General features: G+C 51.5%; 1 protein-coding gene across 6 annotated transcripts in view; it reads right to left on the bottom strand.

The window, feature by feature from the left end:
* TMCO4 (transmembrane and coiled-coil domains 4) overlaps nucleotides 1-13,132 on the bottom strand; it is a 104,543-nt gene that overhangs the window by 11,877 nt on the left and 79,534 nt on the right. For 5 of the 6 annotated variants that reach the window (XR_009258372.1, XR_009258371.1, XM_058718855.1 and 2 more), the window contains exon 14: nucleotides 2,728-2,845. Coding sequence is in view for 3 of the 6 variants with exons in the window: in XM_058718855.1 (XP_058574838.1) it covers nucleotides 2,728-2,845 (118 nt within the window). In the remaining 3 variants the exon portion in view is untranslated. Of the gene's footprint in view, nucleotides 1-2,726; nucleotides 2,846-13,132 lie in introns of those variants that run through there. The other variant, XR_009258373.1, reaches the window with a different exon arrangement.

Raw genomic sequence — 13,132 nt, 5'->3', positions numbered from 1 at the left:
CTTTAGGGGTGGCCACCGTTACCAGTTTCCTATGGGCCTTCTGGACCTTCCTGTGTATGTACAGACATATAGATACGCATATGCACACACAGAAGCTTCTTCCCTCAGAAGTGGACTCACGATATGTGAGCTGTGCTTGCTTCCCCCCCTTAACTGTTCTCCAATTCGTGGTCATTTAGATTGTTTTAAATTTTTAATTAGAAACGAAGCTGCAATGTCTCTCTTTGCACATCTGTTTCTGTGTGTGTGTGTGTGTGTGTGTGTGTGTGTGTCCCTGTCCAGTAGAGCAGGATCACAGAAGTCAGAATGTGTGGGATCAGAACATCGGCACATTAAAAATTTTGATGGATATGGGCAACTGTTCTCCATAAAGTATTTACTAAGTTCAACTGTGGCCAACAGTGTATGGCAATGCCCATTTCTCTACATCTTTACTGACACTGAATGTTATTCATGTTGATAAATGGTATCTTACTGATTTTATCTGCATGTATTTCATTAATGATGAGGTTGGCATCTTTTAAAAAATTTATCGACTGTATTTATTCTGTGAGTTTCTGTGTAGATCTCCTTTGACTATTTTCTTATTAGGTTTTTTTTAATTGATTTGCATGAGCTCTTTATATATTATGGCTCTGTCTTTTGTTTCTTTGTTCTTCCTACAGTATCCTGATTCTTTTTTTTTTTTTTACATTTATTTAGTTTTGAGAGACAGAGAGAGACAGAGCACAGGGGGGAGGGGCAGAGAGAGAAGGAGACAGAGACTACAAGGCAGGCTCCAGGCTCTGAGCTGTCAGCACAGAGCCTGACGCAGGGCTTGAACCCACAGCACGTGATCATGACCTGAGCCGAAGTCCGACGCTTAACCGACGGAGCCACCCAGGTGCCCCTACCGTATCCTAATTCTAAGAACTCAGCTTACAGTACGAGTGATAGAGCCAAACTGATTGTCAGAACTCCTGTGTCCTGACTAATGCCCTCTATCTGTGCCTGAAAATCGTATTTATCTTTAGCTCTGAACTACCAGTCATTGTTGCAGCCTCAATCATCAAAATGATGAAGACTTTTCGAATCTGTTCCATTTAGGTTTGGGTCCTACTTACGATGGTTGGGCTTAGGTCAAAATTAAAGTTAACTGGCTTCACGACTTAACCTGAGCTTCAGTTTTCTCATGTGTAAAATGGATGAACGTACTAATACCACAGGGTTCTGGGTAAGAGTCTAATACTTGTTATATCCTTCCCCCTCATATTGTATCTTTTTAGTTTTGACTTGTCTCATAACTGTCTATTTCCACATGCATCCTTTCCACCGGACGTGAGCCTCTCTCCTCTCGCCCGTCTTTGTGTTCCCATGCCCAGCTACGGTCTCGGGCACCGAATGCCAGATGATCCCGAGTTGCCCCAACCTCAGCTTGGAACCTCTTCCTCCCTGAAACATATTACTTAGAATTGGGAATCCAGCGCTCTTCTCTCTCTACACTTTGCCTTGCCAGTGATCTCTGCTGTCCCCTGGCTTCAGTGGCAGCTGGTGACCCCAGCTCTGACTTCTCTGAGCTCCATGCTCTGTTTCCAGCTGGCTGGTGGAATGGTCATGTCCAAAACCCAGGGATCAGTTGCTTCCCTGAGGCCTATCTCCTTGTTTTCTAAACGGCTGTATGTTAAGTTGTGTTCACGGAGCCCACAACTAGTCGGCCAACCTTCCTGTTTCCTATACTCCAAACCTGTTCTTCTGGGCTCAGAATGTCACCTTCTGATCAATACCCTGTGCTTTGTATCAGGACCATAAAATGCAGGTCCCTTGTCGAAAATCCTTGGAGGACCGCGTTTCAGAATTCAGGGTAATGGTTTGGATTTTAGGGAGGTGATCCAGCTTGTAGCCCGTGTGTCACATGATCTCCCTGTGAGGTTTGGGGGGGGGGGGTGGGGTGGCCCAAAGTCACCCAGCCCAGAAGCCCAGCAGGAGGAGTCAAGCCTAGCAATCCCTCTCGGCAGCTCAGGCCGCACAGAACCTGGGGGAAAGCCCTTGATTTTACGGCTTCTGGAGTTTGGTGTCGCAGATGAGCTTCCAGATGCCTGATCGGAGCTGCCCGCTTTCCTATTTTCCTTGCTGGACGCTGGTTCCACGGGGCTGGGGCGTGTTCCTTATTGCACGTGGCGCGAGGCTGATGCTCACAAGTCTGTCGAATGAATATCCCAAGGCTGGTGGTCCCGGGGATAAATAGTGACACCCTCTGTCAATCACAGAGCATGTGCGCACCGCGTGCAACTCTGTGGATCACTTAACTATCGTCACACCCTGGGGGGAGTTACTGCTATTACCCACCGCCCCCTTTTTCCGATGGAGAAACTGAGGCCAGCATGAAGACCCAGGTCCGTGCGATTCCAAACCACCGCTCTTCAGTACTGTCAGCCCGTCCTTGGCTTCATTTGGCTGATGGGCCTGGGACCTTGTCAGGCTCACCTCCTGCGGTCTCCTCTTCCCTGGAGGCTGGGGCATAGCCTTGGCTGAAGCCCTCGAGTCCTTCTTCTCCAAGCTCCAACAAGTAGGGGGGGGGGGGGTCCCTGGCAACCTCACGGCGGCCAGCCTTCACGGGCCCCCGCGTCCTGCCGAGGGTCGCGGCACGGTGTGGGGACTGGCTCCTGCACTGTCGCCCTGCCCCGCCTGGAACGGTGCTCTGAGAGCTCGGCCCCCCCGCACTCGCCCACCCCTTCCCGCACAGCACACCTGCAGTAGCCGTTGATGATCCTCCCAGACACCACCTTCCGGAAAGGCTCCCAGTGCTTGGCTTCTCCTTCCACGGGCGCACCCAGCAGGACGACGTCCTCAATGATCCCTTGGCAGTCTGGGAAGAGACCCCAGAAAAGGCTGTCAGTGTCCCTGGCCACAGTGGGGCCCGGAAGGGGCTCTTCAAAGTGGCGGAAGAGGGGGATGTCTCTCTCTCTCTCACACACACACACACACACACACACACACGCAGTAGTGGGGGCTTCCAGAGTGTGGCCCAGGCCATGGGCTTGATCTAGTCCTGCAAAGCACCATTACCGCTATCTTATTTATTTTTTGAAAAAGATACTCTTTTATTTAAAACGTTTATTTATTTATTTATTTTAATGCTTGCTTATTTTTGAGAGAGACAGAGACAGCGTGGGAGTGGGGGAGGGGCAGAGAGAAAGGGAGACAAAACCCGCAGCAGGTTCCAGGCTCCGAGCCGTCAGCACAGAGCCTGACGCGGGGCTCGAACTCACAAACTGTGAGATCATGACCTGAGCTGAAGTCGGACGCTTAACCGACGGAGCCACCCAGGTGCCCGTTTATTTATTTTTTTTTGAGAGAGAGAGAAAGTGGGGGAAGGGCAGAGAGGGAGAGACAGAATCCCAAGCAGGCTCCTCACTGTTAGCACAGAGCCCGATGTGGGGCTTGAGCTCACGAACCGTGAGATCATGATCTGAGTTGAAACCAAGAGTTGGACGCCTAACTGCCTGAGCCACCCCGGTGCCCATTAATGTTTGTTTTTGAGAAAGAGAGAGAGAGGGAGAGAGCTGGGGAGGCACAGAAAGAGAGGGAGACAGAGGATCCAAAGAAGGCTCTGCTCGGTTAGCGCAGAGCCCAACGTGGGGCTTAAACTCCTGAACCACAAGATCATGACCTGAGCCAAAGTTGGATGCTTAACCGAATGAACCACCCAGGTGCCCCCCATTATCCCTATTTTTTTTTAACGTTTATTTTTGAGACAGAGAGAGAGCATGAATGGGGGAGGGTCAGAGAGAGAGGGAGACACAGAATCCGAAACAGGCTCCAGGCTCTGAGCGTTCAGCACAGAGCCTGACGCGGGGCCCGAACTCACGGACCGCGAGATCATGACCTGAGCTGAAGCCGGCCGCTTAACCGACTGAGCCACCCAGGCGCCCCCCATTATCCCTATTTTAGAGTTAAGGAAAACTGCATTTTTAAGATCACATGGCTGGCAAGTGACACAGCCTGTGTTGGGACCCAGATCTATTTCCATCACCCACGAAGCTCCCAGCTGGCCAGGAACTCGGAGGGGACGTCTTCCTTTAGAAGGGACGTCTGAGCCCTGGATCATCACACACACCAGGGGGGAGATGCCCACGCAATAGTTCCCTGGGGCCTGTGCAGCGTGACGGGAAGGCAGGAGGGAAGGGAAGACGGGGCGACTGGGTCCCCAGGACACGGGGTACATTCACCAGCTGCACTGACCAAATGGTTCAGAAATATTTTAGGCAGGGTTATTCCAAGTGCGATTCAACACACCAGGGCTGGCCCATGGACTGTTTGTCCCATAAATACAGAAAGAGGGAAGAAGCATCTCTGCCCACCCCCGCACCTAGCAGACTAGAACCCGTCAGTTCAGAGCCAGCACACCTTGAGCAGCAGGGCTCCTGACCAATGAGAGGTGCACATGCGCCACCCCACCCCCAAGGGCTCTGTCACTCTCCGTCCCTTACTCTGCTGTGGTCTTCTGGTCACGTACCACCTGTTGATGTCTGTCTGGGTTCAGTGAGGCTGGTGCTCTGACCGCCTCGTTCTCAGCTGTACGGCAGGGTCTGGAACAGTGCCTGGCATACGCCTGGTGCTCAGTAAAGATCAGTAAAGATCAGAGTGAATGAACGAAGAGTAAATAAAATGCCGTCCCTCAGGAAGGCCAGTATGTGCACTTTGTAGTTGCAAAGCCCTGGGTTAAAATCACGTCTGAGTTTGGGACTTGGGCCAGGTCACTTTTCTGAGCCTACAAGTGGGTAATGACAGTGGCCTTGAGGGTCATTATAAGGGTAAGTCACAACGTGGGGAAAACCCAGCACAGGGGATGCACAGTGGAAATTAGAGTGCCCTCCGCCTGCCTTGCGCTCCCGCCTCCCCACATTCAGCTCTTACGATTCTGAGTTTCCGCATGTCCCGGGAAGCTATGCGCTCAGTGTCACTCCTGGGGCGTGTGCCCAAGAGGGACAGCTCTGCCCAGGGTGCCACTCTCCTGATGAGTGATGCTGGACTGGTGGCTTCCTCTCTCTGGGCTCCAGTTTCTTTCTTTCTTTTTTTAATGTTCATCCATTATTTAGAGAGAGAGACAGAGAGACAGAGTGTGAGTGGAGGAGGGCAGAGAGAGAGGGAGGCACAGAATTGGAAGCGGGCTCCAGGCTCCCAGCTGTCAGCACAGAGCCTGATGCGGGGATTGAACCCATGAACCATGAAATCACGACCTGAGCCAGAGTTGGACACTCAACCGACTGAGCCACCCCGGTGCCCCTGGGCTCCAGTTTCTAACCAGAGTGCTTCCAACTGTCTTCTGTTTGGGATTCCACATCGGCGTTGGTCTGAATAAAGGGTTCCAGGCTAACAGGTGTCTGGGAACCCCTGTAGTACCAAGTGCTCTTCTGGTTCTGACGTTAAAAGTTGCCATGGCACAGAATTCTCATTTCACTCCTTCTGCTTCCAGGGAGATGACAATCTGGCAGAAGGACTTAAAACTTCAGTGAGCTGGGTAAGCATGTGCTGGGCAGGAAGCAGGCACCCCTCGAGAGAAGGGCTATTTTGGGTACTTACGTTGCTGGCAAGGCTGTGGAGAACGGGACTTTATTCTAACCCCTTCCCTTGGCAGATGAGGAAACTGAGTCTCAGAGGGGATGGGATGCGCCCAAGGTCATGCAGGTAGCGAGAATAAAGCTGGGACCAGAACCCAGACTGCGCGGGTCCCTGGGGCCGCGCTCTGTGCTGTTTGCACTAACAACGCGAAGCACAGTGATCGCACGTGGGTTATCGCTGCTCCCACAGTGCCACACGGTTGTGGACCCAGGGCCGGAGCTCTGCAGCTCTCTCTGGGGGCTGGCCGCTCAAGGCACCTGCTCCGCCCTACAGAATGTCTCCTTCCCCGGAGGGCTGGGACCCCTTGTGGCCAGCAGCGGTAAGGCGGCATTCCTGATGGGCGGCCGATCCTGGAAGTGGCTGCAAGAGAACTGTTAGGAAAAGCCAAAAAAGCTAGTTCCCCGTGACCTTGAACTGAGACCGGTAGTTGAACTTCATAAGACAATCGTGGATGCGGCCAAATCAAGTCAGGGTGGGCAGTGAGCTGGAAACACATTTACTTCGTCCTCAGACTGATGCCACATCCAGGCACGCTCCCTTCCTTCTTTAAAGAGGGTTTGCTCGCGTTTCAACAATAGCCAAATTATGGGATGGGCCCAAATGTCCATCAACTGATGAATGGGTAAAGAAGGTGTGGTTTGGGGCGCCTGGGTGGCGCAGTCGGTTAAGCGTCCGACTTCAGCCAGGTCACGATCTCGCGGTCCGTGAGTTCGAGCCCCGCGTCAGGCTCTGGGCTGATGGCTCGGAGCCTGGACCCTGTTTCCGATTCTGTGTCTCCCTCTCTCTCTGCCCCTCCCCCGTTCATGCTCTGTCTCTCTCTGTCCCCCCCAAAAAAAAAAAAAAAAAAAAAGGTGTGGTTTATATACACAATGGAGTACCACTTGGCAATGAGAAAGAATGAAAACATGCCATTTGCAGCAACGTGGCTGGAACTGGGGGGTATTATGCTAAGTGAAATAAGTCAGTCAGAGAAGGACAGATATCCTATGTTTCCACCCATATGTGGATCTCGAGAAACTTAACGGAGGCCGCGGGGGAAGGGAAGGGGGAAAAAAAAGTTACAAGCAGAGAGGGAGGGAGGCAAACCATAAGAGACTCTTAAATACAGCGAACAAACCGAGGGTGGTTGGCGGGTGGGGGACAGGGGAAAGGGGGTGATGGGCAGGGAGGAGGGCACCTGTTGGGATGAGCACTGGGTGTTGTTTGGAAGCCAATTTGACAATACATTATATTCACAAAAAATAAAAAATAAATAAAGAAGTTTGAGAAGCAAAAAAATAATAAGTAAATAAAGAGGGTTTGCTCTCTGCGGGGCTGCAAACTTGGTGACAAGCCGTGTGGCATGGCAGGCCCCCGGTAAGGCGCAGGCGTTAGCTAAGGGAAGTCGGCAGGGATAACTTCAGACCCACCCGAGGTAAACCCTCTACGCCAGGCCCTCACCACCTGCCCGGCCTGGGAACGGGGACGGTCCAGGAGGGAAACCTGGGGCGAGGAGAAAGAGGCCGCTGGCTGCTACAGGAAATGCTGCACAGGAAAACCTGTCAAATGTCACTGCTCAGCCCCAAAGCCTGTAACACCAGCAGATTTCATGCTTCCAGGTAAAACAGAGAAAATCCTCACTCAGGAACTATTCGAGGGTCAAGTCGTGTCTTCACTGCCTTTTTGCTGCAGGGACAATGAATGTTTGCTGAAACACGTTTGGATTTACTCCTCTTGCTATCATCTGCTTCTCTTGCGAATTTTTACGGTATGAAGATCTCTGGCTTTACAAATAGACTTCTGGGGCGCCTGGGTGGCTCAGTCGGTTGAACATCCGACTTCGGCTCCGTGATCTCATCGTTCGTGAGTTCGAGCCCCACCTCGGGCTCACTGCCGTCAGCACGGAGCCTGCTTCAGATCCTCTGTCCCTCTGTCTCTGCCCCTCCCCTTTTGTGCGCACATGCTCTCTCACTCAAAAATAAAATAAAAAACCCCCAGGGGCGCCTGGGTGGCTCAGTCGGCGGAGCGTCCGACTTCGGCTCAGGTCATGATCTCGCGGTCTGTGGGTTTGAGCCCCGCGTCGGGCTCTGTGCTGACAGCTCAGAGCCTGGAGCCTGCTTCGGATTCTGTGTTTCCCTCTCTCTCTGTCCCTCCCCTGCTCATGCTTTGTCTCTCTCTCTGTCAAAAATAAATAAACATTAGAAAAAAGAAAAAAAAAACCCAAATAGTCAGACTTTTAATATAAAGGAGGGCAGGGATCCAACGTGCGTTCAGTGACTCTCCAGTCAGGGGACGCAGGCTTTCTAACGTTTAAAGTTTTCTGTTTGATACTAATATCCTGCTTTGTTAAAGCTGGAGGCCCTCCACCCAGTTATAACTCTGGCGAGAAGGAGGCTCTGAGCCTCCAGGAGTTCAGAAAGAAGAGCTTTGCCAGTCATGTCTTACCTCCCTGCTTCTAGTCCTTTCTGTCACTCGCAGGTGCGGCAAAAAACATTTCCTTCCCACACTTTCTTCGTTTCCACCTCTTCTGTTTATTCTTAACACAGGAGCCCAAGTGATCCCTTTAAAAGCAAGTCTTAGGCACAAGGCGTCTTTCGGGGGTGATGGAAATGTTCTAGAATCGGGTGGCAGTGATGGCTGCACGACTCTGTACATTGACTAAAAATCACTGAGTCGTATACTCAGAATGGGGGATTCTGTGGTAGGTAAATTATACTGCAGGAAAGTCAGATCATTTCACTCCTGTGCTCAAAACTGTCCTGTGGGACCCATGTCCCCTGGAGCCACAATGACTTGACCTGGAGCCAAGTCATTGTGACAGCTCCCAAAGGCCCAAGTGACCTTCCCCATGCTTCCCCCTTGCTGACTCCCCTCCAGCCACACTGGCCTTGCTGTTCCCTCTTCCCGAATGCTCTTCCCTCTAATATCTGTGCCTCCCTACTTCCCTCCCCTCTTCACTTAACTGCCACCCTCTCAGAGTAGACAAATGCACCTCACCACCCCATGGGCCCCACCTCCCTTCTCCGATTTCTTTTTCTCCATTGCACTTAAGACTACCTGACTTCCGGGGCGCCTGGGTGGCGCAGTCGGTTAAGCGTCCGACTTCAGCCAGGTCACGATCTCGCGGTCCGTGAGTTCGAGCCCCGCGTCAGGCTCTGGGCTGATGGCTCGGAGCCTGGAGCCTGTTTCCGATTCTGTGTCTCCCTCTCTCTCTGCCCCTCCCCCGTTCATGCTCTGTCTCTGTCTGTCCCAAAAATAAAAAAAAAAAAAAACAAAAAAAAAACAACAAAAAAAAACGTTGAAAAAAAAAAAAAAGACTACCTGACTTCCTACCTGCTTTACTTTTTAAAAAAATTTTTTTTTTCAACATTTATTTTTGGGACAGAGAGAGACAGAGCATGAACAGGGGAGGGGCAGAAAGAGAGGGAGACACAGAATCGGAAACAGGCTCCAGGCTCTGAGCCATCAGCCCAGAGCCTGACGCGGGGCTCGAACCCACGGACCGCGAGATCGTGACCTGGCTGAAGTCGGACGCCCAACCGACTGCGCCACCCAGGCGCCCCACCTACCTGCTTTACTTTTAAAAACCTCATTTCTTGGGGCGCCTGGGTGGTTCGGCCGGTTAAGCGTCCGACTTCAGCTCAGGTCATGATCTCACAGTTTGTGGGTTCAAGCCCCGCATCAGGCTCTGTGCTGACAGCTCGGAGCCTGGAGACTGCTTCACATTCTGTGTCTCCCTCTTTCTCTGCCCCTTTCCCACTCCCACTCTGACTCTCTCTGTTTCTCTCTCACTTTCTTTTTTCTCGCTTACTTATTCTAAGTACACAAACTTTAAAAATAAAAAATAAAAGTAAGTAAGAATAAAAACCTCACTTCTAGTCTGTCTCTCATTAGCACACGGGCTCCCCAAGGGCTGAGATTGGCTCTTTGTGCTCTCTCGTGAGCCCCCAGTGCCTGGAACAGTGCCTGGCACAGAAGCTGTGCTCAACAGATATTTGCGGAACGAATGAAAGTGAGCAGCGCAACTCAGCAGTATGAACCCTTCGTGTTGAGGATACAGGCACAGAGGGTATTTCCTCTTTTCCTTTTCTTTGTTCTCTCCTGGCACTATTTCTTCCCGGCAGCTACGGTTGGGGATCTCTGAAGACTGGATAAAAGCAAACGAAGAGTGCTAACCGAGGTGAAAGCAAACGGAAATGTCTTTACTGTTCTCAGCTTTTCAGTGGCTCATTTCTAGAGCTGTGTTCTGGGGGACGGATGCTACTGAGCATGACTGCAGGCTGCAACGGGGCAGAATAGTGAGTGGTCCTTCTAAAGCTAACGCTGCCTCAGTCTCCCTCCCCTGGCCTCAGCACGATCCACAGGCTCAGAGTAACCCGCCTCCCCGCCTAAGAAGAACCTGACGTCGGCTGTATTTAGAAACTCCCTTGTGTCTGGCCTACAAAAGACTCAGGGTGTCCAGCCCCTTCATCTAATTCCTGGTGCAGCTCAGGGGTGCCCAATCTCTGGGGGCAAAGGTCCAGAGCGACTCTGAGGGCCTAAGACACTGCACAAGCACCAACCACCGTTGGCCAATTAAATACCTCACATGAGGGCGCCTGGGTGGCTCAGTCAGTTAAGCGTCTGATGCTTGACTTCAGCTCAGCCCATGACCTCACAGTCATGGGATCGAGCCCCATGCCAGGCTCGAGCATGGAGCCTGCTTAACATTTCTGTCTCTCTCCCTCTGTCCCTCCTCCCACCTCTAAAATTAAAAGAGAGAGAGAGAGAGAGAGACAGCCTCACACAACACACACATCAGGTGTCGTCATTTTAAGACTGTAGGCAGATGCTGCGGTGACTCACAGAATTCCTGGTGATGACAGCTCTTGGCCATTCCGTATCTCCTCAGCCAGGAGACACTGAAGATACGACCGCTGCTGTGGGCGGGTCTGTGAAGACGTGCACCATTAGAAAGGGCCCCTGGGCTCAAGAGGGTTGGGAATCACCTGCCCGGGGAGAGCCGCCTGGCTTGCGGCGTGAGAGAAACCCATGTTCGAATCCTGGCCTCACCGCTGCCTGAACGGAGGCCAGTTATTTAATAATGTGGATTCTCAGCTGCCTCATCTGTCAGAGGGAGATAGAGAAGGTAGTAATACTGATAATTGATAATATTGATAATAATATTGATTTCCCAGCGCTGGTGTCAGGCCTTGTGTTCGGGGCGCGCGGCTCGGTTCGTGGGGTCAACTCCGCGTTCTCCCCACATGGTCAGTTTGGTAATCGGGGCGGGGGGGTGGGGGGAATGGGGTGTGCGAGGCCCTGTCTGTGCAGACGGCCCGGCCGTGTATAGAAACACTAGCGGCAGGCACTGCTGTGGCTCAGCAGCGTGGGTCAGATGGTGGCAGGAAACAGCAGCACCGGCCCCTTGGAGCAGAGCCTCTGCAGGAAGCGGCTGAAGGGCCGTGAGCTATGGTCAACCGCTTCCTCGGTTACTTTTCTTTGAACAGAGTTTTTCATGGTGATAAGACACGTGGAACATAAACTTCACCATCTACTCATCTTTAAGCGTATGGTTCAACAGAGTCAAGTATATTCCCTTTGTCATGAACTATCCTCACTTTTATCAACCGGAAATTAGGTCAATCAGTGTATATCCTGTCAATTACTCTTCTCACGCTTCTGGCAGGTCGCACTGGACTCCTGATGGGAGGCTTTCTACGGGACGCTTTTGTTTAAAAAAAAAGTTCACTTATTTCTTTTGGGGGGGTGGGGAAAGCAGGGGAAGGGCAGAGAGAGAGAATCCCAAGCAGGCTCCGTGTTGTCAGCACAGAGCCCGACACGGGGCTGGAACTCACGAACCGTGAGATCATGACCTGAGCCCAGGTCAGACGCTTAACCGACTGAGCCCCCCAGGTGCCCCCACACAGCGGGCTTTCTCCAAGGGAGGCAGGCCTCTGCAGGGCTCTCCAGGTATTTCCAAACAGCCCCCCCCAAGAGTTCGCAGAAATCTCATCAAGCGGCTGGAAAGGCGACATCACACGCTCCCCCATGCCTCTCACGTTGTCAATAATGAGATTCTCCTGGGCTGCAAAGACCAAAGGATCTCAAACCTGAGAGGCAAAAAAAGAAGCATTTTCTCCCTCCTGGCAGGGGGTCCATGTGTGCAGGGAGAGATAAGGCGGGAAACGAAGGAGGAAATTATCTCCCTACCACGGGTCCAGAAAACAGACCTTGAAGGAAATGATATGAACTGCCTCAAACACGAACAAAATCCATTCCGAAGATATACACACACGCACACTATAAACACACAGATGGAAGCAGCCAAATGGACAGGGAGGGAGATGGGTGGCTGGGCAGGAAGGGACTAGAAAAGGGAAGCTCTGACCGTCCCCAGGAATGAGGTTCACACTGGAAAGAATCGCTTCGGGGAGCCCGTCTGGATACACTGTAAGGATCCAGGATGAATTCTTTAGAGAAGGAGTAAACCTGCATCCCGCCTTTGACTTGGCTGTGCAAAGTGATAAGGCTGGCACGAGCATCCCGGGGCCCTGGAAATGAACCTGCCCGAACTCTCTCCGCTCTCGACCAGGGAACTAAAGTGTGGTCCATCTGAGGATAAAGCAACTGGTGGGTGCGGTTCCATGTGAGGGAAATAGATCACATCACATGTGATGTCTGCTATCGTGAAGACAGAAGAGCCAGCTGACCGAATGACAGTCCGTTCTGCATGTCAGCTGGTGACAGCTCAGAAACAGTTTTCAGCCAACTGGGAGCTTAGGGACTCACAGGCCAGGATGCTGAGATGTATCTGTGTGAGCTTATTTTATTAAAAAATTTTTTTAAATATTTTTGAGAGAAAGAGGGAGAGAGAGCGTGAGCGGGGGAGGGGCAGAGAGAGCCGGAGACACAGAATCCGAAGCAGGCTCCAGGCTCCCAGCTGTCAACACAGAGCCCGACGCAGGGCTTGAACTCACGGACTGTGAGCCGAAGTCGGATGCTTAACTGACTGATCCACCCAGGGGCCCCTGTTTGTTTTTGAATAATTAATTTTTATATAAGCTCTGAACTCAATGTGGGGCTTGAACTCAACCCTGAGATCGAGAGTCGCATGTTCTACAGACTGAGCCAGCCAAGTGCCCCATTCACTGCTTTCTGAAGTAGATCATTGAGTGGTTATTGCAGCAAAAGTCTGTTACAGGTAAAAGTGCTCAGTTTGAAAATATCTGTGCTCTTTTCTCTTGAATGATACGACCGTTCTTTGTCTTTCTTCTCTGGCTTCTATTGTTGTTTTGTGAGGTCTCCACAGTCTAGTCGCTCTTTCTTTGTAAGCAATCTTTTTCTTCTTCCCTTTTAAAGTCTTCTCTTCATCCTGGCAGTTCTACAATCTGACTATGGTGGGTGTGGGTGAGATAGTTATCCTGCTCAAACATGCTTCTTGAATCTCAGGAATCAATTCTGGAAAATTATCAGCCAACAAACTGCATCTCTCCCCTTTTCTCTTCTCTTGGAGCTGGTATTAGGCAACTGGTAAGCTCTTAACTTCCCTCTCCATCTCTTGGCTCCTAAC

Source organism: Neofelis nebulosa, chromosome 2, assembly GCF_028018385.1.
Source record: "Neofelis nebulosa isolate mNeoNeb1 chromosome 2, mNeoNeb1.pri, whole genome shotgun sequence".
NCBI lineage: Eukaryota > Metazoa > Chordata > Mammalia > Carnivora > Felidae > Neofelis > Neofelis nebulosa.
Note: the sequence above shows the minus strand (reverse complement) of the source record. Positions and strands in the feature narration are given on the sequence as shown.